A 26,437-nucleotide genomic window follows, 5' to 3' on the forward strand; every position below is an offset into this window, starting at 1 on the left:
GCAGACTCTTAGTCGCTGAGTTACATAAATTTCTCCACGTTTCTTAACGCGCCGTAACGTCCACCGTCTCCAAACGCCCTTTACAATTTTATTATACAAACTATACGCAAATCGCCTCCATTTCGTCCATCCAGCCATCCATCCACAACAGTGCGTGCCTGCGTGCGATGCGTAAGGTATGAAAATTGTTTTTCAGCCCGATCATCATTTTGTCATTTGAGGTGAACTCTGGCTAATGAGTTGGCGTGGGATAATGATCTGATAGTAATTACATTCCGGAAAATAATTTCTTTTCGAATTCTCAGCCGTTGTTTGTACACGGATTGAGTCCTCATACCTTACACTTTGTCAAAGGTCAGATCTCGAGTCTGTAACAAGCCAGGCATGATAGCTTGACCCCTTGACTCCGTAATTATACCATATGTAATACCTTACCAAACAAAATAGCTCAGGGTATTATCAAAGCGTATGCACGCGAACTCTAGCAGCGTGTGAGATGTTTACCCGCGATCCCGGAATTCAGGCATAAATTTCACCAAAGAAAAGGTTTCAGGAATTTCACGATGCTCTCTTAACGTTGAACCGGCAAGATGAAGTGTGGTATGGCTTCGGAATAATGATCGTCTACTGCTCTCTTGAGCGTGCCGGATCCTATTTACGACGCGGGTAAGAAAAAATGAGCAGGCATTATGGGAGAAATTACCGCATAATCATTGAGGTAACAAAACACGAAGACCTTCTTCTAATGGTGCAATAAAAGAAAGATACCACCGGCTGTTTACGAGGAGGATTATCTTATTCCCTGTACTGTTGGAACAGTAGGGCTTCGATCACTTTTGCGGATGTAACATGCTAATTGAACGTTCGGCTATGACGTGGTCGAGTTTACGATGTGACGCCATTGCAAGACGGCGATTCTTCCCGCAAACCGATGGCGTAACGCTAACTGTACTCTGGATGTGTGATGACCGCGTATAGAGCGCGATTTATACCGGCTCTAAGGAGCTTCACGGCGCATTTCGCAACGCTCATTACCCGCGAACTGCTAATTATCATAAATTTCTGAGCATTGTTTGGTTGAATCTTACCCTCAGCTATCAGGGTCGGAGACTGCCGTCGGAGATTTCGTCCTTCGCCGATTCTACAATAATCCGCAGCTTGAATTCTCATCGCCGCGAAATTCCTCGCGTTAATTAGGAGACAATGATCATTCAATCAGAAGTCGATCGAGGCTGGGACGACGCGTTCATCAACGAAACGCGGTCAAGAGAAGCGGCGACTTTGTACCATATTAAGGAATACCTCAGTGACGAGAATTCTGGCGCATCTTGCTCGTCCTCAGCTCCTCGTCGCGTTGCATCCGACCGATCGAACGCATCTCGATGAGAAAATCAACTGCCGTTGTAATTGAACTCGAATGTGTGCTAAACGTTCATCCGTTGACATGCAACCGATTCTGGTAATATTTTTTCGTTTGGTTACTGATCAACTTTTCTTTCCGATTGAACCCACCGAGATCTCTAGCTCCGGTGTAGTGGCACTTGACCGTACTGAAAACCGGTTGGTCCCGGTCTTTGCAAAGGCTGTTAACTATCAAGGTCATCAGGGTCGACCGGAGTTCATCTGGTTTCGCACTTTTCACGAATGCAGACTGTTCGCGGAGGATTTGTAACTCGATGCGGTCGTGAGATGAGCAATGGCCGTGGGTTTTGAAGGTGCCAGATCCATCGAAACCCTTTCCAATGGATCTAGGCTTGGGAATCGGAGAGACCGCGACGAGGGGAGGATGGATTCGAGGTGGTGACCGCAAAATATCGAAAAACTCTTCGGCCTCTGAGGTTTCAAAACTTTCAAACAGCCTCTCTGGTCTGTAATCACCAATCAAATGACGATATCTCTATCCCAGAAGCTACTCAGCGATGAACAATAAACTCCTGCGGTCGCGTTCCAGGTTGGCTTTTACAGAAAGAAATTCAACGCCGCATCCGACTGTGTCCAATTACCTTGTATTCTCATCTAGCTCTTCGAACAAGGCTGCGAACAGTAATTTCAGCATCCACCATCTCGTCAAGAACTCCCATTCCCAGAAATGTTGATAAATATGTTGGGCCGACAAGTGAGGGTCTTTAACTTGTTCGTCGTTACCAATTTTCGGCCAACTTGACTGACGCAAAATTCGTGGCAAGTTCTCCTCGGAGACGCCGCGTGTTGCCTTGATTGAAATTGATTACTTCCCGTGGGCGAGTTTAGTAACATTGCACGTAACTGCCACCTTCGTTCAAACGGCAAAAAGCCTCGGGTGATACTTGACGGGTTGCTTTTGTGTAATTGAGCTTCGGAGTGTCAACCGCGTCTAACGACGATTTAATGATTCTCAAGCGTAATACCAGGTGGATCATAATTTCCTGAGAGAGGAAGCAGGTATTAAGTAGGTTTGAATTTCTGCAGGTACAAACTAAGTCGTCGTTCTACGACTCATTAGTCGCAATTTTAGCTTCAATTAGTTTTTTGGTTACATTACATCGTGTTTATTTTTCTAAATTTATTTTCATTTTTTCTTTTTCTCGCGCTGAAACGGCATTACGTAAATCACACACCGAGATAGCAGGCAATAAAATGTAGGTACATAAGGAATACGCGGTGAATCGATCCGATCGAAGAGTCTTGAAGTACTTATACTTGCATGCACCGTCTGGTTATAAAAAGTTCTTCCGCGATTGTAATATTCCGGTATAATTAGGCAGTAACTGATCATTACTATTTCGAAGCGTGAGAGAATACACGTTTATTACATATATCGTACCCTTAATTATATACGGCCAATACACAGCTAGTTTGAAATGCTAACCGAGGATAATGAACGACGCGGTATTTATGCAAGCTTAGGCTCGACCAAATTCATGTGCAAAAATCGAAAGTCGATTACGGGTAATCGCACAATTTTTTGTCTGTTATTCAGCTTGATGGTTGCATATATTTGTATAGTACAAAAAAAAAAAAAAAAAAAAAAACTGTAATGTGCCCGCATTAACCATCCGGCAATTCAGGCTTTCGAACAAACACGATCCTCTCAATTCCGCTTATTGTGATAATGCAAAAAAAATCATCTGAACTTTCTCCACCAACTGTGGAATCCTTTGATAGATTCCCGAGCGGCTTGCTTTGCTCGATAACTACCGCTTGCTTTGCCTGTCCGCCTCTCTGCCTTTATGCCTAGGCATCCACCTTATCACCCACGCGGATACACGATCTCGAACTCGGCAAATATTTTCACAGAGTCGGTATAAGCCCGTGCTGTAAGGCTAGTCGGATTACATTTTCATTCAGTCCGCGTTTTTCAAAAACGGTAACGAGGTAGCTCGTTACTCCGGTACAAATCCGCTTCCAGCCAATCATTCAGGATCCGGATGCCAAAAAGTCTAAAACTGACTTCTCGGTTTGCTGTTTGGTGCAGCGTTAGGCAAACTTGCAATTAGCTAATTGAAAATTTATTATCATAATCGTATTTTGCAATTGGAACGAAATTTGGATACTAATTACAATTGTAATTTGTAGTTGAAAAGAAATTCGATACTGATTACATTTATAGTTAGCAATTAAAATGTAACTAATTACACCATGTAATTAATGGCTCTGAACACTGCTTTGGAGGTCGTTCTAATGCGTTAGAGCGACGGCGGCTCGTTACTTAAACGAACATAATATTTTTTATCAAAAATATTTACAACGCTGAAATACCGATCTGGGTGATAAGAAATTCATTAAAAATTTACATGTTTCTGCAGTAAAACAAAAAAAAAACAAAAAAAAAAACCGGAACAAGTGGCTTTAGATTGGCTTTCAGCCAGTCCTCGAACTTTTAGTTTTCACACTGAAGGCTCCAAGTTTGTAGAGAAAAAAAAAAGAATAACATCCTAGTCGAATTTTGAACTATAAATTCAGATTTGTCATTAACGATTTTAAAGCCCTCGGATACCATATTACATGAAAACATGACGATTTTCTTCATTTTGAACCTGTATAATGGATCCATCATTACAGATTTTGAAATTCTGACTTTGGATTCGTGATCGGTGATCCAAAAATCCTCGGCCTAGGATTTCTAGCATAATCGAAATAATTTTACATTATTATCCACCATATTGGATCGCCATTTTCAGATTTCGCAATTTCAGATTCTTTATCAGCCACCCGACAAACAGACGAGTAGCAATTTTCATCAAAATCCAAATGTTTTTAATTTTTCTTTCAGCTCATTGAATACGTGAAATTTAAATTTTGCAAATCTGACCTTACATTTATGATGAGCTACCCAAAAAACATCACGTTACCAATTTTCATTCAAATCCATACATTCATTCTCCAGATATCATCATATTTATTTTGTTTTTTGGAAGTTGGTTATTTCAATAATTGAAAAAGCACTGAACGAATCAAAACCAAAATCTAATCAGTTCTAAATTTGAAAAAGCCGCGTCGATTGAGATCAAATCTGAAAATTTTTTGAGGCAATTCTCCAAACTTCAAAACATGGAGATGTAGTTAAAACTCAATTTTTCATTTTCGGGGTGATTAGAATAACTTTCTTTTTTTTCCGCAGACAGAGAAACGGGAAATTAAGATAGAAAAATGGAATGGAAAAAAACACTTAGGGTGAAACAAGGTTGTCAATACCCTTCGCTCTGGTCTTGTAAATATTAAAATCCGACGAGTAAATAAAAATATAATGATTATGAATGATTAATCGAGTGCATGTATAACCCGAATCAAGACACGGATATTTACACCGATCAAAACGATAATTGGACAGCTGTCTGTCAATTACCGAATCTAATTAATTCTTCGCGGGATGGAAAACGGTTCAAATCCACTGCGGCAACAGCGGCATGAACCAGCTGACTAGCATCTGCTCGTTGCTTGACGCGTACTTGACGGTAATTAACGCCTATCCGTTAAATAATTATCCTCCACGTCATTCGCACGGCGTTCCGCCCGAAGCTGTGCATTTGACGTCGACCACCATCGCGATAAACATTGCGAAACGCGTTGTTCTCGGATTCAATCCACCACCCCGAAAGAAAAATGTTCAAACAAATTCTCCTCGGTTCCGCAAGACTCGAGGAAAACGATCCAATGGACGGAGCTAAATCCATTCCATCCAGCTCTCTTGATTCCGAGGTGAGACGATCTCGGCTTAGTCGCGACCAACCGTGGAGTGAAAAACCGCACAACACCTAACAAGAAGCCCCAAGGCGAAGTGCCTCTTGCAAAATAGCATTCCTACACCGCAGATGCATCGCGATCAACGCAAGCTACCAGGCATAATTTTATGCGCCAAGTGATCCATCCCATCTAGTGAAAAACAAACTGAATAATTGACAGCGAACTGTGGCTTATTTATTTTAATCTCAGGAGGAAAGAAACACGATTTAAAATTTTTTGATTTTTTGGCTTTCTTACTCTCGTCTTTGCCATGTCGCAAGGGTCCGAGTAGAATTTGCAAATCTCAGAAGAAAAGAGGATTTTCATTACCATTGATCCAAAAATTCGCTTTCCGCGAATCCATTCCTTAGACTCGATCCCTTTTTCTCCTTCGGTTGTTCTTTCGCGAATCTATTTTCCGGATCCGTTTGTCAGGAGTTTGTTTGTCCGATTCGGGATGTTTTACGAACGGTGAAAGGGAACAGAGTTTTACGGACTGTAAATTTGATATGCAATCATACCCGTCATCGATCTCTCAAGACGAATTCAGACGCGTTTCGAAAAGGTCACAAAAGTGATTTAAACTTCGGCCGCTGCGTCTTTGACGTGGGATACATAAATCCTTCAGGGTATTACAACTACCGCCAATTTAAGGATCGGAATTATTCACGCCGAGGGTCACGCCGTTAATTAATATTTAATTAGCACCCTCTTGGGATGGCCCGAAATGCTAGTAAATTAACCCTCGACCCTCAGAGCTCGCGAGATTTCTATCGTGCTTGTAACTTTCCGGAAGTGATTCGAATTCGCACACTACCAAAGCAATTTATTGGAATTTGAGTCCCCTCTGAAAATTGGAGCTCAAGTTTTTACACACAATAAACAATTTGCCTGATATGTTTCAATGATAGTTGAATGGTTCAAGTTATCAATGGATAAAAATCTGGATAACTTTGTTTTATGACTAACAATTTCATTCGATCTTCGACGAATAAAAAATATACTGTTTTGCTTGTGATTATTTCGGACTTCGTTATAGTCAAAATGCGTTTTACTACTTACGGATTAATATTCACATTATCATTCGTACGGAAATCACATCAAATTGGTTTTTTAAATGTAATTTTTTCTCTTCTGCGCTCGTTACCATTCCCCTTTTCAAATTACCGGGAAATCCGCAAACTTCAAGATTAAACGCGGAAGGATTTCGAACTGCAGCACGTCGAGGATGTAAAGGCATACTTATCCTCCTTCGCTCGTTCGAATTGTCGTAAATTTTACGCCAGGTTGAAAAGCGTCTTAATTTACGATCCACTCTGGCGTGACTTTATACAGTTGATCAAAAAGTAGGAAAATTTGCCTGCGGCGGGCTGTGATTCTTGTTAATTTACCGCTCACCTTATCGCGAATATCAAAATTCGCTGAAACACGCAAAAATCGAATGTCGACAAATTGGGAAAATACCGATGGTGAAGAAAACAGACATTTTTTTTCGAACGGTTTTTCCTTACACTGAAACGTATACTTCTTCACTTTCGCATGTTTGCCATACTCGTTGCTTTCACAGGGTGAAAAACGAAATAAAAGTACAAATTTTTCTACATTTGTGTCTTAAATTTTACGAAAAAAAAAAAACAACAAATTATAAAAAAATAAATAACAATCTTTGAAATTATATTGAGAATAGTAAAATTCATTGAAAACTGAGAAGTACCTACTGAAATAATCTGAAGTTGATCTTCTTTTTTCCATTCTATTTCTATTTTCGATTCAAACCAGTCCTCGAATCAAGTCTCTCAATTTGATTGTCCATTTCAGGGCACTTAACCGGCACCGTATTTTACGGGTAACATCTAAATTACAAAATAATTTCACCCTCAGATTAAACTGCATATTTTTTAATAGGTATATATATATATATGTTAATCCAATTACCTTGCGTATACCTCATAAATATATTGCACATGGCCTGGATGAACTGGAACACAAGTGAATTATTTTTCGTTTTCACCTCGTTGTATAATCTGGATGAATTTTTTTTAAGTAACCATATGTATAATATATACAAATATGTTTGTATACAATGTAAAGTGTACGGGCATGCGTGTGGAAATTATCAACTATGTATTAACGCGTGCATGGGAAAGGAAAGGCGGAGTAAGTTATTAACAAAACCCTCGTTTCTTTTGTATTCACATTCTGTACAAACATATTTTACATAATTTCGGTATATACGTATATGTAGGGTACATATATATGTATATATATATATATATATTTTTCTGCTCAGCTATTCTCATCTTCGTGTTTTTGTATAGTACGTTATACTTGAGATTTCTTTCAGCACATACATGCCGTATATACATATATAGGTATGTGCTGTCTACATGATTACATACTATACTTATATAACCTCAGTATATAAGCACGCAATTAGAATTCTATAATTTTGTTTCCCTCGTCGAAATTATCGAAAAAAAAAACAACAAAAATTCAAAACTTGTGTTTAAGAATTATACCAACACCGATCGTATTTTCTAAAATACTATTTTAATGGTATTAATTCGCTAGGACTCATGTTTAGGTAAATATTACGCTATATAATATACCATGACATATTACGAATTGAAATAAATACTTGATGCGTACCTAGATTATATATTACCTAATAGAATCGTCCGATTCTCAGTATTTCATATTGCCATTTCAGAGATAAAAAGTCTGCAGTATAACGTTGGAAACGGTTGAATTGAAGTATGAATTTAGTAATTCGTGTCAAGTTGTTCGCTCGGTGTTCATCACAATTAAAAAGCGAAACTGTTATTATAAAATTTCGAAAGTTTTTTTTCCACTCAACTTTTGTCTCGGTTTACTTCGGCGTTCTCACGTTCTCCTGCTACAGTTCGCATACTTCCGTAGGTGTGTATACATTGCATCAATTTATGTTTTTTCCATCTTTCTTCCAAATTTCCATACGTTATTAATTAACCGCCAATTGTTACAAAATTTGTTCTCAATTTTTTTTCATTCTTTTTTTTCCCATATGAAAATCAGAAGTTTTTGAAACGAAAATAACAACAAATGCATCTTCAATGAGACTGTGCGAAACTTGAAAATCTGATTTCTTCTCAAAGTAAAATAATTACGTGTATCATACATATGATTTTCTGAAAAATTCATGCAATTCATGATTGAATCTGGGCAATAATTAGAATGCTGTTGACAAATTGGATAATTTATGCATTCAGTATTATTATACGTATTTATAAATATTAACGAAGAAATTTCCTCGTCCTCCTTATTGTATATTCTTATTCTTCTTAAATTTATATATATTTAAATTTAAATGAATAACCTATGCGTGTATAGAACCCTATTTCAGTACGTATGCAATGATTGCTTACATACCTTCAATTACACATATCGCGTCGTTTGCAATTAAAGAATCATATTCACACTCTGGGGAAAGCGAACAGCGCGATTTGATTAATCATCGAGCGCTTTTCATTGGTACTATTTGTCTTTAACGACAGAACGCGGAACGTGTTTCTGGCTACCGATGGCAAAGAAAATTAATTGACGATGCAAATAAAGTAAAATCCAATATGAACAAATTCAAACGGCTTTGAAACTTCGTTATTATACTTCGATACTTACGTAGTAACTTTGACAAGTACTTTGCGAATGTTGGCCAAACGTACGTGTATATTATTTATTTATACTATACTTTTGATTCGGTTTATATTTACTCGCATCGAACTGAGCGACGCTATTGACCCATTTCTGTCCTCCTTATAAATGTGTATGTATTGTATTATATAACATGCATGAATAAAAATATTGTGCATTGTGTCACAGAGAGTTATTAATTATGCGTTACCCTAGATTTTTATTCCTCTTTTTCCATCTGCCCGAATCATTACTTTCACTCGACTCGTACAATATGTATACCTATTTGTATGATGCACATGTTCATAAGAGACTCCTTAGCCGTCATTATACGTGTATAATATGAGCGAAAAGCATGATAAAAATGAGCGGAATGACGAAGTGTCTCAATCGAAAATGGATTATGTCTGTCTAAAAAGGTGTTTTCCAGAGAAGATTTTTTGTGTAAGAATAAAATAAAAAAAAAAAAATAGAAAAAAATATTCTTCGTATAAAAGTGTGAAATTTTTCCAAATCTCTGTCGACAGTTCTTCCCACTTTTTGTTAAATCGACTACGTTACAACCGATTGTGATTTAATGCCTCAATATATAACGTATCCGATCAGGTGACGGCTCAACCCCACTTAGCAGCTATGGTGTAAAGCGAGCGTAGAAGTTCAAGGGCTCGATTATCAGCGGGCGATTCTGCTTCTATAGACAGTGAATTGTCCGCCTCGGACGGATCGGTGGTGGGCCTGAACTTCCGGCTCATTCTAGAGCGGAAAGTTGTGACGGAAACTGGCGTCGTGGTGTCGACTATTTGGAGATCGCCACTTCCGGTTGAGAGGCGAAGGTTGCTGATGCCGTTCACGATGTCGCGGGACTCCTGGGAACTGAAGTCATTTACGGGAGTCCTGAGGAGCGCGTCGAGTAGCTGCTGCCTCTCCTGCTCCATGGTCTTGTTCATGGGTCCTTTGCAGTGGCTGATGAGAAGCAGCACGAGCTGTCGAACGGTGGAGTTGTTGTCAGCCTGTTTCATCACCCTCATCAACCTACTCGAGCTGGTCGAATTAAGGGCCCCGAAAATTTCTTGGGCTCTGATCACCTCGTTCTCGGTAACGTTGAGGGCGCTGACACTGAGGCTTGGACTCGTTGCCGAGCTCACTGACGACGTGATGGTCGTTACAATGCTTGAATGTGTCGTGTAGCTCGGCGACGGCGTCGCTGTGTTCTCCGAGTAGGTCGTTGGTAGCAGGGTGAACGCCGTTGGCGAATCATTTTCACTTTGAGACCATCGCCACTGGGAAGAGTCGGTGGCCAGAGTTTCCTGACTTGGAGTCGGCGTCGTCGTGCCGAAGACGGCGTCTTCACCTAAGCCCGTCAGTCCTTGGTTGATTCGTTTCGGGTCGAAGAAGACGGTCGTTTCCCAGAGCCTCGTAACGGTCGGCGAAGCGGTCCAGTGAGTCGTCGACGGCTGCTGAGTATACTTCTGCGGACCGTTTTCAGTCTGTAGAGTCGTTCCGGCACTCGGATAGTCCGTTGTGGTGGTGGTCAGTTGAGGCTCCGGGGATTTTTCCCCGCTCCAAAGATCGTTGAAGCTGTTGCTGTACGTGGAGTAGGCACTGCCAGCGGTGGCCAGCGACTCGTCGTTGTGCCTCGGACTCCGTGTGGTGGTGTCGTAATAATTTATCCTAAAGGGTCTTCGTGTCGTAGTGAAAAGCTCGTTGTCATCTTGGTAAGCGAAGGAGGTGGGATTCGTGGTGGTCGATTCCTCGGTTCGGAATTCTTCGACCGGTTCCGGGGTGATGACAAAGTTGTCGACGTTTCCATAGTCCGCGAAGAGGTTCGTTTGGACTTGATCATAAGACGCGGGTGTCATCTCTGGGACGTATCCATCTCCGATAGGCGTCACACCCTCGGGCTTCACTCCTTGTCCGTACGGTGAGTGAGTGAGCGCACTATTGTTCTGGAAACCGCCGAATCGGTTTCTCGATTCCACCGCGCCAATTGGAACGTAGCTGTCATAGTCGGCAGTCGCAGGAGCACTGGGTCCGCTAGCCTCGGAATTGTAGTTGAAAATACCGTCATTGCGGGATGATCTGAACGCATGATTAACCTCCTGGGCGATATCCTTTCTGGCCTCGTCATTCGAGGATCGGAAGTCACTTGACTGAGCCTCGTTCAACGACTCGTCAATCACACCCGGGGTAGTGTACAAAGTTTGATACGTGGTCTCAGCGGGTGTGAAGAGAGTCTGAGTGGTCGCGGGGTATGGAGTGGTCAGCTTCTTCCTTCTCGAGGTCTTCGTCACGTCGGAAAAGTCCAGTACCTCGTCCTTCTCCTTAGTCGCCGATGGATACTCGTCCTGGGTGGTCGGGTAGACAGTCGTGCTCTCAGTGAAGTCAGACCCCGTTGATGTGGGAGGTTCGGTGGGTCTGATTTCGGTCAGTACCTTCCTGAAGGTTTCGGGGTCTTGGAGGTAGGCGGATAGGGCATGAGTAAAGACCTGAGCGAGTTCACGTAGTTTTGGGTTATTTTTGCGCTGATTGGTCCCGCTAACCGGTCCCTGGCTTTGCTGGAGGTCGAGGTCATTGTCAGGGTCGTCTTCTTCAGCCAGCCTCGTGTTAGTCGTAACATCTTCTACCGCCTGGATGGCAGAGTTGATATTGAAGAGGTCAGAGTACGATTTGACGGTATTTTGAGTGAGCAGGTTCGTCGGGAGTTCAGCCGATGCGGATTTCTCCGTAGTGACGACTTCCTCGCCTTCCCCGTTGCCTATTCTGACCGCAGTATCGGTCGAAGTCTCATTCGAGTCAAAATTGTCGCCAGCAGTAGCGAAATATAAAGCCAAAGTGTGCAAGGTAGCTGGACCGGAAGAAGGTGGAATACTGAGTCCATCTCTAGTTCCGTTGTGCATTCCAGTAGTCGGCGCAGTCGCTTCCAGCTCCTGAAGAGAGTGCAGCATGTCGATGGCGTGCTCACGCTCTGTTTCAGCGATCTCGTGACCTGCTCCTGTCCTCGTCTGATCAGGAATAGTTGGTACCGTAGCCGTGTACACAGGAGGCTTGCTGGTGGACGTCGACATAGTCGTAGAATATGCGTAGTTTTTGGTAAACGGAACGTAGGGTCCGATGGTGGACCCGATCTTGCCGTACTTGTAAGTGAAGCTCGTATCGTAAGGGCTCAAGCTCTTCCCGGTGACCGGGGATTGGTAAGAGTTGATTGGTTCAGTGGTCAGAGTTGTTCCTTCTGTAGTAAAGGCCGCGGAGTGCCTGGAAGTGGTTTGATCAAAGCTGGACCACGTCGTCGAGGCCTCGGTTGCTGTCCCGCCGCTGCCGCCGAGTCTGTACGTGTCAGTATTGACATACGGTCTCTGGGTGGAGGGAAAGTTGGTCGTCTGAGTGTAGCCCTGGGTATAAGTCTCCACCGTCGTTTCCGAGCTTTGCTGGCGGCCGGGACTCGCAGTTTGAGGATTCAAATATGGCGTCTGGGTCGCGGTGTTGTACCGGTAAGCATCGGTGTTTACGTAAGCTCTTTGAGTCGTAGTTTCGAGATAGGGAGCTGGCGTGGTTGATGTCGTCCGGGGCACGAAGATCGGTGCAAAGGTCGGAAATGGCGCTTTCTGAGGCGTCCCGTTCTGCCCGAAGGCGTCCTTGTATCCCTCGGTGCTGCTGACCTGGTTTGGTGAGTAAAAGCTGTTGAACTGGTTGTACTGGAAGGCCTTGTTGTACCTGTTGTTTCGACTCGTGGCAAAGGCCGCGCTTTCCGCGGGTTGTTGGTACTCTCTGAACGGACTGGCGGTCGTCGTCAATTCGTTAAAGTTGTTCCTTGACTCGCCAAAGGCCTTCGGATTCCTGTAATTCACCTTTTCATCTTGGGGAGCGTTGGAGTTTGAAGTGGCACCAAAGTGGTCCTGGAAATTAACCCCTTGCTTTCCCTGACCAGTTCGAGTGTTGAAATTCTGTCTAACATTCTGCTGGTTATCGATATTCCTATCGCCCTGTTGATTAAAGTTGTAGCTCGGAGCGGACTGACTGCCTCTAGACTGCTGCTGTTGACCAAATTGGTTCCCATTTCTTTCGATTTGCTGCGAGTTCTTCTCTCCACTCTCATTTCCAGCCTCCTGATTCTGGCCGAATGGATTGGTCCGTCCGTTCTGCCTTCCATCATAATCGATGTTCTGGTTCTGCGTCTGGTAGTAAACCTGCCCGGTATTTTTACCACTGGCTCTGTGGAACTCCGAGTTCATCTTCTTTGCCTCTGCACGTTTCCGATCATCTTCAGCTAGCTGCTCGGCGCTCTGCTCGTATAGTTCAGGCGACTTACCGCAGTCCACTTTGAACCACCAATCGCATATCAGCTGCGACTGTTGAAATACCGTGCCGTTTGGACAGAGGAACGAGATCTTCCTACCGTTGTCGCAGATGTGAAAAACCTTAAGAGAAGAAGAATATCGAAAATGAGAAAACTTTCCCAATCACATTGCTGTGGGATCTGAACTATCTTGAATGGAAATCTCCCTAGCTCACCTGACAGTTCGTTTCCGGATCCGCGTAGTAGCCACCCTTGACGCCTCGGCAGCTGAATTTCGTGGCTGGAATCGTGGTCAGAACAGGAAAGTCAACACCTGGTTGTCCCATGACTCCTAAAGGTGTTAAATAGATTTATTTTCTGTTTTCTACTAGCGGTACTGACGAATTTAAGAATTCTACGATCGAGACAAGATGCCAAACCGAATCACGCGACGGTCATGCGAGGTCAAGGAGAGGAGTGAAATTTGGCGCAAGGTCAGTAGCCATTTCCACGTGTCTACCGTTTCAGAGAAAACCAAATGGGTCGCAGAGAGACGTAGGAAGTTATTTGAAACACGTGCGGGATTAACTACAACGCGCCCAAAGATCTCATTACTGATTGTATTTAGAGCCAATTTAGCCCTCACGAAATTCACATCATACCAACGTTGAGCAACAGGGATTAGTAAGCCGTTCTGATTAAATCCGACGTTTTGAACGTCTAATAGCCATGAATCGTTGGCGTGGATATACTGTTTCTTCGAGCGGTCACGAGGGAGAGACTGATACAATTAATGGCTCATGCTGGATTAGGGATAAGATAAGAACGAAGGATCATGCACGTGCTGAAGATACTAATGATGAGTGACAAACCCGCGCCCTTGAGCCACTCCTTAAGCAAGTCCTCGTTGCCAAAGAAAACTAAGAGACGATAGCGATTAAGAGGTGTTCGAATGGCACTTAGGCCGTAATAAGATCCGTGGTGATTGTGGCATCAAACCTTGGTACATTAGGTACTCGCCATTCTTCGCGGGCGCGAGCCGCTTGACGACAGTCTTCAAGGACTCGACATCCTCCTGGGACGCCTCGACACTGGCCAGATCCAGTTCCGTCAGGAGCTCGGGCAGTCTGCCTCGCTGATCATCGTCCTCACCCTGTAAAAATGCACAAGAATTAAACGGAGAAACACGATCAGTTGATGAGAAACGAGAAGCGAGACACCAGCGCGTGCGAATAATTATTTCCCAGTGTTCCTTCCTCTCGGGGAAGGAAGTCCCAGGGAGCCAGGAAGTTGATCAAACCGCTTCCCGTCGCTCTCGACTAGGTTATATAAACACGAGCCGGATCGGGTAATCCTCGCAGAACGAATGACGCTCGCAGGTTGTTTCCCAGTTCAGAAAGCCAGACTCTCGTACGATTACTCGACACTGCGCAATGCTGATGCTTCCAGCCCACCAGATGTGACTCGGTAGACTACAACGAGGATTAGGTACTGGAAACACGCGAAACCTTTGTCAGCGAATAACGGGTCGAGGGTGTCACGCATTTTAACGAGACATCCAAGATTCGCTTCCCCGAATTCACGTACATACCTAACATAAATCTAACCCTCTCCAAAAAACTGGATACTTTGAAACCGATTCCAGTTTCTAAATACTCTTTATTGATCAACACTACGTTACCAATTCCAGGACGAACGTCACATCGTTTTTTTCAATTCTTCAACCCATCTTTAAACCTCTGGTTATCCATTTCTTTCGCCTTTCCTGCCGGTATTCCTGACGGCAGTAGCTAAACACCCGACTTCACTGAGTCTCTAGGAATGTGAGTCGTCGATTAGATTTCGCAATAAGGAGTCGAGGAATCGAGGAGTCGTCCACACTCTCTCACTCCGTTCATCGCTCCCGCTACTCAGCTCCCATCTTTGAACGCTCTCCGCGAAGAAGCTGCTGCGTTCACACGAGCCAAAGCAGAGGAGCCCGGCAAGCGTGCTCCAGATTCGTCTCGGCCATCTCAAGGTCCAGAAAAGGAAAGGCCGAGATCCCCCTTTGGTCCCAGGTGGAGAGTATCTTCACCGCTAAGCAAAACTCGCTACCAATGATGCAATTAGTCACCAACCTTGCCGTTTATCACCCATCAAGAATTAAAAGTTCACTGAATTCTAACGGTTATCAAATCGATTAAGTTTAATTTTCACCAGGAAATCGATTTCGAGTTTCAGGCGCCTTGAAGCATCCGTGGTAGGTACAAGCTCCGAGAGTTTGAAAGGTCGCAAATGGCGTCAGTTTACGATGAGTCCGTGATTCCGTGAACCCCGCATCATCATCCTCGTCGTGATTCTCGGTGTGCGAACGACTATTAGCATTTCGAAGAAGAAGGAGGAGGAGGAGGCTGAAAATGTGCCAAGGCGAAGTCGAGATTTCATTCGCCGATTATCGAGCAACGGTCTGTATCGCGATGCCGCGAATACTCGGTCAGAAGGCGATGACGTGGCCTCGGCTACGCTTAATTGCGTAATTCCGTTCTGCCCCTGCCGCTTAATTCCGAACCTCTCAAGAGTACAGGTTCTACCGGTTCATTGCGGTAGTGGATCTGTCTGAATATTTACGAGACGCTCGAGACGAGAGCTGGGAGCAAGCTGTCCGGGAATTATAAAATAGGTACTCCGAATGCTCCAGTTATCCTGCAACGTCCTCGAGCAAATGCCTCGAACCCGTCTCCTCCAGAGCTTAACCGCTCCTCCGACAGTTTTACTTATTCTAATTTCTTCCGTTTTATTTCCCAGCTCGATGAGCGCGCACCGTGTTTTTTGTTTGCCAACTCGGTAAACGAGTCCCTGTTTCTAGTTAAAACGAGACAAATTTTTATCCTAGAAAAGCTGCGCAAGGATAAAAGCTCGAATCGAACATACACGAAAAAGTTGGAATTGATCGATCATTCTTCTTTCAGTCGCTGTTTGTTATATCGCTTATTACGCGCCAGACGACCTGATTATAAACTCATTGTCAGTGTGTAACGTGCAACCCGAGATAATTACACCAATGCCGGAAGACGCCGACTGGCAAACAATGGCTCGTTTTCGGCTATAACTTACAACCCATGCGTGTAAAGCGAACGCGCATGGCGTAGGTGAAAAATGTCTCTGATCCTCTCTACCGATTATTTTCGTCGTGATTACTCTCATGTTCCTGTCTCAACCCTTTCAGTCAAAGAAGCCACTACAGCGCCACCCTTGATATTTATCTTTTTCTTTTGTATTCCATACGAAATCTTGCATTTTTTTTTTTTTTACATATTAAGGTAACTGAATTTTGCCTGACCGAAAGTGTTAAACAGTCGTCAGAAAAATATATTTAAAACAGATTTCAACATCAATAACAGGTGTGAAAAATCCCAGCACTCCAAGCTTGGATGTTTTTTTTTTTTCATTTCCCCTTATACTGCATAGTATAAGTTCCTGACAAGTCCTCTTCTCTTTCCGATTTCCATCCTCCGGGAGGAAACTTTGCACCCGGCCGTGTTTACGCAACGATCGGATCAAAGGCGGATCAAGAAGCGACCCTCGTCGTAATTCCGATTGTCAAGTGGAACAAGACCGGCGGCTGCTCGTAAGAATTCAACGAGGCGAAACAGCGATCCGTCAGAGACAGACTCCGAGGGACGATCCCCGGTTGACGTGGTTCCGGCAGGCATCCTGTTCTCTTCTCTTCGCGTGTTTCGCCCATTGTTCCATGACGGATATTTCTCGCGCACTGACCACTCTACCGCGGCCCCTTTCTCCACGACCGATAGGCCTCGCTTCCAGAGCTTCCCGTTCCCCCAAACTTCACTCCGAGCTTCCTGTCTATGGACGTCAATGTTCAGACTGTCAAACATTGCCCCATTCGACGCCTTCCATTGTCTAGCCACTCCGATGAGAGATATAATCGATAAGGCGGGTTTCGCAGAAACTTGGTTTTGAGAAAGCCGATTGGCCAAAAATGAATCCTTTATCTTCACTTTGCTGAGAGATGGTCGTAAGTTAATTATTTATCGAATTGTTACGCAGCGCAGGTCTCTTCAAAAAAATACAAAACTATTTATTTCTTCATTTCTGCAAAGATAATACTCATAGCTTACAAATATAATATGGTAAACTTGATAAGTACTCGATGTGCAACGACTATCTTGTAATAACTTCATGAAATGTATTAAATTTTGTCCAACCAAAGTATTTAATATTACTGTAATCTTGGATGCCACTACTTCGATTCCTTTGAAAAATTTTACTCTATATTTCATGCCGAGATTTGGCAAAAAATTCGTTTCACGAATTTCAAGATTGCAAATTTCAGGTAAACACAAAATTGAAAAATCCATCGTTCGTTTGTTGCATGAATGTTTGAATAGTAAACCACTCATTCGTCGTCTAACTTTAAAAAAACTTTCGGACAATTTTATTTATTTTTTTTTTTTTTATCATTCCTGAGAGGATGAAGTCAGGAATGTGAACTGAAGGCAGTGCGTCAAGTTAAGCCAAGAATGCTTTATATACAGATCACAAAAGTATGCTAGAATTTATCGGCCCGAGTTCCTGAGGGACTCGATGGAATCTGAGAGGAAGAGTATAATACGATATATATATATACAGACATATATAGATATATAATATCTATATAAATCGTTTTTTTTTCTTCCTCTCAGATATATATTGTATATATATTATACATAAATACATGTAATGCTTGTGCTATGTAAGGCCGCGGAGGAAGAGGTCGTGCGAGTCACATCGACGGATCGATATGTACATAATAGTATGTACCACATATGTGTATATGAAGGGAACTTTCATCCTATCATATCGCGAGAGCTTATACGGAGCTTATTCGATTCTTTACCCGTCACATACAATCCGGCATGGAAAAGACCCAAGATATCAAAAATAGGTATTATATCCTCATACGCGTCGTTGAAGTAAACGGTCAGTTTCGCAATGTGGTGAGAATTCGTACCAGATTTGTAAAAAAGCTCCGTATCACACGGGGAAAAATTTCGGTGCCCCCCCCTTTTTTTTCTAGAATACTTAATCGAAACTTTTTCTTTCGTCGCTATAATTTGTTCCAATTTATCATTTTTAATATCGTAGAATTCTTTGTCTCTCTAGATCGAGTTTAATTATTATCAGTCTGGCAATAAAATGGTGAAAGAATTCCACGTCAGAAAAATTATTCAAAGGGCGTACGGGAAGAAAAATTGCTGGAAACGAACCACTCGGCAAAAACGAAGAAAGAAAGCTGGGGCAAAAAAAAAAAAGATAAAGAAAAATCAGCGAGAAACTGGAGCTGAATTTTTTGCATTTCGTAATCGATTCGCTGATCTAAAAGTCAATTCCTTATCTTTGTTGTTACTGGATAATATTATTTACACGCCGACGATGCAGAAGTAAATTTTCTTTTTATTCTTCAGCATCTTCTTTAACCCCTCTTTGAAATCGTCTCACATTTCATCAACATTCGATACTTGCAGCTTGATTTTAATTTCAACTAAATTCAATTTCTTATGATGAAAGCTAGGGGGGAGGGGGGGGGGGGGGGGGGAGTAATAATTATTTACCAATGCTAAAATATTACCTTTGTTTTGCAACGGACAGATGCGACGATCGCTGCGAACAGACCTGAAACAGAAGAACGAAAATGAAAGCGTTAATAGTTACGTTACGTAAGAGATGAAGAGGTTTAAAAACGGAGTACAAGCAACTGAATTGAATGGTGATGAAAGGGGTTAAGAAAAATATCTGTCGATCGGTAGATCGTTTGATGGATTAGCCGTTCGAGCAGACTCGTCGGGAACCTAATTTAATCCCGACCAAACGGAGATTGCCCGAATCGACGAACGTAATCCGTTTAAAGCTGTGTACGGTATATATAGTGATACGCTCTATGCTGTATAATCTAAGATTCGCTTTATCGTCGGAAGCAAAAGAGCAGGCGAGGCTTTCTGCGTTCAGATAAACGAAAACGAAAAAAACGCCATCAAAGTTACGGTCTTGATTTTTTGTTATTTCCTCTCTTTTTTCTTGCCAAACTCATGAATCGAATACGCAAGGCTTAAATTCTTTGATCGTTTTATAGACCGACTCGCTACGTAATTATTGAATAGCTGGATAAATTCCTTTCAGAATTAACGTGCAGTTGAAAAAGGCATACATTAAAACAAATGCAACAAAAATTAAAAACGCAATTAACGTGTAGGTAGGTGTAATAAATTTGAAACGATCGAATTTTAACTGTGACTCGGAAGGTTTCTGATAAAAATATATCACCGAAAAATCGGTTGAATATTGATTTTTTAATTTAGAATCTTTAAAACTTTCGTACGAAATGCTCAATCTTCGAAAAGAAATCGAAGAAGAAGAAAGAAGAACCGCAAAAAAAAAGAAAAAAAAAAGAAACTGCACATCTTCTAGTATAACTCGTAATAAAGTAAGTACAGAAAATAAAAGTGAAGGGAAAACTTTCTTGACCCCGTTGTTTCTCTGGTGCGAGTAGTAAAAGCCAGAAGAAAGTTCGAAAAGTTGTGTTTTCTCACTTCTTGTCTTTCCTTCGCACCCTCAGAGTATTCGATTACCTATCACCGCGAGATTCTTTTACAGGCACGCGTTCAAATTACAACTTGTATACATATATACATCGTATAAAACATGGCCGAACAAAGTGGAATTTCGTTTCTCGATGAAGGCTGGAATATTTCTAGCCACTCCCGTGTCTCCTTTGTAAATACATATTTTTTTTTCATTTTTAATTTTTTTTTTTTCCTTTCTCTCCCTATAAAAGCGTCCTTATTCTCCTTCCTTCTTCTCCTATACTTTGTTTGTTACTTTTTATTTTTTTTCCTCATCATCTCATCCCCCGCTTGTTCCCGCACACTTTTATCCCCTTTATCTTCGCCCCTCTTCCCGTGTAACACGCTTTCTTTCTTCCCTTCCCCCTTGCAGGACTCTTCTTTCTCTTTGACTCGCTTCCTTTTTCCTTCTCATCTCGGATAGCTGTAAGAAGATATTCCCACCACCGGTAGTTTCAGCCTCGAAAACTTGCCCTCGGTTGGATAGAAAAAGGATTCGATCCTCCGCGAAAATCACACCGAGGATGAGATAACGCTGCCCTATCGATAACCCGGAGACGGATTTCGATCGTCCTCGACGACATGTTCCGAGGCTCGAACCCGATCCGCCTTTCCCTCATCGTCGGGGATTCGGCAGGGAAACAAGAAGTTGAGAGAAATGCAAAAAAAAAAAAAAAAAAGATGTGAGAAAAACTTTCTCCTCAAATTATTTCAAATCTTAATTTTCACGCGCTTTCGCGATCTTCATCCCTTGATTGCGAACCCTTGAAGCGAAAATTAGCGGATGAACGAACGTCTTGGCTGGTTCAAAATTATTATCATTATTATTCATATCTCTTCAATTGTAATTAGCACCGTATCTCAATTAAGCGAAATTGAGGTTTATCGAAGCGCGTTGATATCGTCGATTAATTAACAGCAATCACATTAACCTTTCACGCAGTTCAAAATGTTTCACAAACATGGGTTTCATCGCCTTGACTCATCTCCCAGCAATTCTTCTGACCTGATTTGTTTTTTTAGATCGATTTACAAACGTTTCCAATATATTTCCACTAACGATCCATCCGAATAAAGTTACATCATAATAAAGTATCCCTAACTCGAATTTTACGATAAAACTTTATCGACTGTATGAGATGCATAAGTTTATCAACTCTTTCCTAAGAAACTTTTTTTTCACGAAGATAAAATACTACGACGCACTTGTTACAACCATCCAGCTCAACGTTCCGCTTCAAATATATTCAATTCTCAATTTTCTAACGATTGGGAATAAAACTTTCGTCGACAATTCATCGCGTGCGAAAATATGATGAGGTGAAAATAAAAAATCTCATGGAATTCAGAACCGAGATAATAAAGTGTGACTGGTTTTAGTTTGATAAGAAATAAAAAGCTGCATTTAAGCTTAGGTGAAAAAAAAAAATAATAATGACAGCAGAAACACTCGAGTAGTTCGTGATATATGTTGTGTTTTTTTTTTTTTTTTTTTCATTTATTTCGTCGCCAATGCTAAAATCTCGTTTAATTAAAATCAACTTGATCAGCTTCGTCCATAATTTTTGTTGCTTCGACCAATCCTCTGTTACATCACTGGCGAAAGTGGTAAGTTCGAGATTTTCCTTTATTCCTGTACCTACGAGGATCTTTTCCTTCAACGTAGCGTTAAAATCGCAAATCCGGAAACGGGATACGTTCAAAGTCCGGAATAAATTCTCAGCGGTGGTTTGGACGCGAGCCAGCGTTCTCTAAGAAGAATTCCTACTCTGCTTCCGTTTTCTCCCTGTACTTTCAGTTCTTCTATGCGCCCCAAGCGTCGTTATCTCCGCTCGTCAATCCGCAAAACGAACCCATGTAATCGCCGTTTGAGTTACCGCGAAGTAAACTAGGCGGAACAGAATTATCTCGTCCCTTTGCGAGGATCAACGAGGGTGGAAAACAGGGAGGAAATTAATCCGGCAGTCTTGATCCGACGAATGAAACCATCCGCCGAAATAAAAATGAAGCAAAAATTTTAACGCCATAATTTACCGAGCAAAGAATCTCGGTGGTAAACTCCGGTGAAGGGAGTCAAAAATCTCGACTCAATTCGCACCGGCAATAAAAGGCGAAAGGGAGAAAGGAATTGCCAGCTTTTCCCACAAATTTATAACCACTTTGTCCTGCTGTGTTGAATCGTGGTAAGGGAAAAAGGAAAACTCGACGCTCAAACTTCCGAAAGGGAAAAAATTCGAAAGGGCGTAACTCCGACAAGTCAAAGTTCCAAAGTGCGAAAATGCGAAAATTTGAAAATCCGAAACATCTGAATTCAGAATAATCCTGTGAATTTCTGCCTCGGTGAAATTTCACCACTTTGATCTTTCTTTGTTTTGAATTTTCGATATTTTTATTTTCGTAATCCCGGTCATTCCGATCATTCGAAACTTTATTGTTTCTCCAAAGTTTGCTTTCTTTACTTCAAGTTTCGCCACCAAATAATTCGAAACTAGAAACTTTCGGAACTTCAACCCCAAAAATTCTGCTGGTCTTTTTATTTCACCCGAGTATCGTTCAACGTAAATTTGATCCTCATCGAGTGTATTATTTGACAGATTGTCAATCAAGAACGAATATTTCTCTCCAACTTCGTCACGTTTAACTGTTGAAAAATTAACATCAGCAAATTTTCACGATTTTAACTCTGATCCTGATCTCAATTGTATATTTCAAATGAACTTTTTTCCACGAAAAGTCACTTCTAATCAATCGCTGATTGTTTTCATTAAATTTTTTCAAGTGTCTACTGCAATCGTATCGAATTATTGCGCAGACGCTTTCGATCCTCATCCTGATCCTGCGCCAGATCATCTCTTCGTTAAGTAAGCTAAATGCACGATTTGAGCGCTCTTAATTTTAATCACCACAAAATCGTTCACATCCACTTTCTCCAATTTCACCAAAGTTTCTATAAAATGAAAACCGTCCCAAGCACAGTTATTTCTAGATCCTGGGAATAAAAATCCATCAATTACCAGCCGAGGAATCCTTTCACATTTCGATGAACTTGCCTGGGGATAAAAATAAGCGAATATCTTTAGACTCGTCTCTACGAGTCAGCTGATGATCGGTTATCGATAATTCAAACAATGTATTTATCGAAAGCGTCGTGTGCAGGATGCAAAACGACGCGTCGTTAAATCATCTTGCGTAACCGGATTGTTTTTTACGCATCTCCATGCGCGTTAAAAAGTTTCGGACTATCCGCGCTGTTGAACCCCGAGAATTCACCTCCGCATATCTAAAAATCCATCTCAAGTTAAAATATACGCGTCAAGTGTGCGCGACCTTTCCTTTTTCCCTCTGCAGATCTCGATTTCTCGATTAACTTTAACACTCCGACATGAATTTCATGCCTGCGTTAACATGATGAATAAAATAACAGCGTTAATCATAAACAATTTCCAAATATTGTCGGAACTTGTTTATATATTTCACTGAGAGAAATTTTAATTTCTTAGAGTGACTAGAAAAATTGATCAAAACAGGTATCGTTAAAAAAACTGTTTGAATATTGTTGGGATTACGAAAAACGAGCTATTGTCGATACTTTTTTGGTAACTTCAACGCAAAATCAGTTTCTGAGGTTAACTGGAAATAAAAATTTCTCTCAGTGTGTATATATTTATCTTATATGAAAATAAGAAACTCGATATTTTTTTATCAATCATTTATTAATAATTGAGAAATAGATTACGAGGAAAAGTTAGAGGCGATTTGAGAGGCTGATTCAACGATCGTGGATTGTTCGGACGGACGGAAATACATTCATCGTACGTTATTCACCCGTTATTACCAATTTCACAGTTCAGTATGAAATTGGCGTGATGAAATTTTCATTCATTGTATCTCGCCGGTGTAACAATGAAGTCTCAATATCTGAGAATCGCATCGGTGTATTAAAAATACTCGTTATACGTAAGTGAGGGGAAAATAAATTACGCGCGTTATGATACAAAGAAGCTATTTTCTCGTTATTTTTCTTCCTCTCAAACTATTGAAACTCAAAAATTCACAATTTCCTTTAATTTAATTAATTAAATTTCTGACTAAGTTGGAGAAGAAAATTGAGCATTGAAATTTCCCTCAATAATATTTACAAGAACAAATATCGCATTGGTATAAAATTGATACAGATTCTACTTTATAAATATAGTTGATATTGAAAAAAATTACAAAAAAATTAAATCAATCATCTCTTGTATTCTCGATGCAAGATTTTACCAAGAAAATGAGAATCTTCAAACATCGCGAAATATCATTCCTTCGCTTTAACGGCAAAAAGGATGCAATTTATCGTTGAACTATCCATAACCATTTGACCTTTCCAAAGCGCAAGAAACGAGAAAGGAGAAAAAATAAATACTGGTAGAAAAAATCTGCTGGTCTTCGATTATACCGGTGAAAAACTGAGGCAAATAGAAAAAAAAAAAAAAACAACTTGAATCATAGAAATTTTCTTCACTTCCTCATTTTTCTCTTTTTCATTCGTCCTATTTCAATGTTCTCCTCTTCATTTTTTCCCCCTGGTGTTACATCACACAACAGAGGAATAACCGTTTACACCGATAAAACAGAAGGATAAGAACATTCTTCGGCTTAGTTTTATTTACGATGTGTCTTATTTAGGCTTTGTTTTTTTTTTATTATTTTATTTGTTTTCATTCTGGGTCATCGAAGCTTGAGTTATAGACGTAGCGTGTATCGTATCCTTGAACCGCGTAGTGAAGATCCGCAAGGCAAGGATCTATCCTCACGTTTTCTCACGGTCAGTAAAAAGTGCCAAAGGCCATTCATCTTCCCATTGAACCCTTCTTCCAGTTTCCAGCAGTGTATATATGTGTGTGTCTGTGTGTTTGTATGTGTGTATATATATATTAAGGTGAGCCAAGAAAAACTACACCTATCAAATCTATGGTCTTAAAAGGACCTATTTACTGAGAAAAAAATTCTCCCGTTTGGAAAAATTTTCAGCTCGATTTTAAGAGGCGTTGCTGGCCATTTGAAATTTCCCATTTTAATAACACGCAAGAAATTTTGTTTTTATTAAAAGTGCTATAACTTTCGAACCGTTTGAGATGAAAAAAATTTCAAGGCATATTATTGACGGGCATTGAATTCTTTAAAAAAAGATCCCCGAGTTGATTTTTTAGACTCAAAAATTCGCATACTTACGGGCCGTGAAAGTCGAAGATAAGCAGAAATATGCAGTTTTAGGGCTCTACGATTGAAAATATCTATACTAAATAAAAAAACTTAAACTAAAATGAAACAGGATGTTCGAAAGATGTTGTTCATAAGCTGGACTCGTCAAAGGAGTAGAGTTTTAACTCATTTATTTATTTTTTGTTGCACTCTTGAACAATCATATTCTTTTTAATTGTTGATAAAATTTTGTTCGTTACAATCAGGATATCACTCGCGATGTAATTCCACTATTTGCAAACTGGACTGTTTTTGTTCTTCATTTTCTGTTGAAGTTCGATTATAATTTTGTAGAGAAAAAAAGATATCCGGAAGTGATAAGGCGGTAATCAAGCGCCGTTTTAAATGGCACGCAACGAGACTCCCATGTTTTGTACAAATACAGACCTTGTAACAGAATCACTCGTCTGTACAGTCCATCTTCACACCGCAGATCGGCGCAGAGAATTAACAAGGTCGTTCTTCCTCAATCCAATTTCTTTTAAATTTTTATCCCTTTTCCTTCCTTTCTTTTTCTTTGTTTACACTTTATACACATTTTCTCCGTTCGTTAGTTAAAATTCAAAGATAACAAATAATTTCAATAGTTCCAAATTTTCTCCATCGAACGATTCTCGTAATTATTGTATTTTCGGAAAGTTGACAAATTTTTGTTTTTCGTTTTTTCTTTTTTCAATACTTTTCAACGCGCATTCTCATTATTTCCCGAATCGGTTCTACGTGCGTATTAAGCGAACGTCGAGTCAAACAAGTCTCACACGAAAGAATAACATGCGAAAATGCGAATATATTTGGACAAGAAGTACTTTTGTTAAAGTCTGGAGACTCACTGTTATTACAATAATATTGGTTGGCCAAGTAACTGCAGACTAAACAAATGATTAAACATTTCATGAATATTATACCGGCATCGGCCGGGCCACGGTGTCTAACAGGTTTGAACACAACTGCGTTACAATATATCAAAAGTCCAAAATATTGTTCGAAATTACGAAAAACGGACTTTGAATAACTTTTGAAAGATTAGATTCACTATTAAATGATGACAGAGCTCTTTTTCAGAGCGTTAAGTTACCTACAAAAATACGTTTCGGTCTTATCAATACAATAATTACAAGTTATAAAATGCCAAAGTTTAAAAAAAATGTACATATCCCATGTTATTTAAATGGGAAATAGAAAAAAGCGGTGAGGCACCTCTGAATATTAATATTGAGAGCTCAAATTTGGACAGCATTTGTTCTTCAAATCAATTAATTTTTATACAGTCAAATATATATTATATATGCATATAATGTACATATATACACGCACGTACATGGAATTATATGAATCGTACATTCGTGGGTGAGCTTTCGGTAAACCAGTCGAGAGGCAGCGCGCGAATTTCCCATGAGGTGGGAATTTAATTGGCTTGAAACGCGTGTGCATTGCTGAGGCATTAATTGCT

The 26,437-nt window shown here is 40.9% G+C and overlaps 1 protein-coding gene and 1 long non-coding RNA gene across 4 annotated transcripts in view; one reads left to right on the forward strand and one right to left on the reverse strand.

The window, feature by feature from the left end:
* Positions 1 to 26,437, forward strand: part of LOC124222705 (uncharacterized) — a 130,528-nt gene that overhangs the window by 13,058 nt on the left and 91,033 nt on the right. The window lies entirely within an intron of this gene.
* thw (thawb) overlaps positions 8,169 to 26,437 on the reverse strand; it is a 105,335-nt gene continuing 87,066 nt past the window's right edge. For 2 of the 3 annotated variants that reach the window (XM_046634891.2, XM_046634889.2), the window contains 5 exons: positions 18,753 to 18,796; positions 14,144 to 14,297; positions 14,017 to 14,064; positions 13,381 to 13,496; positions 8,169 to 13,286 (listed from right to left, as the gene is read on the reverse strand). In XM_046634891.2, the coding sequence (XP_046490847.1) occupies positions 9,486 to 13,286; positions 13,381 to 13,496; positions 14,017 to 14,064; positions 14,144 to 14,297; positions 18,753 to 18,796 (4,163 nt within the window). In that variant the 3' untranslated portion in view covers positions 8,169 to 9,485. The remainder of the gene's footprint in view (positions 13,287 to 13,380; positions 13,497 to 14,016; positions 14,065 to 14,143; positions 14,298 to 18,752; positions 18,797 to 26,437) is intronic. The other variant, XM_046634892.2, reaches the window with a different exon arrangement.

Source organism: Neodiprion pinetum, chromosome 7 (assembly GCF_021155775.2).
Source record: "Neodiprion pinetum isolate iyNeoPine1 chromosome 7, iyNeoPine1.2, whole genome shotgun sequence".
Lineage (NCBI taxonomy): Eukaryota > Metazoa > Arthropoda > Insecta > Hymenoptera > Diprionidae > Neodiprion > Neodiprion pinetum.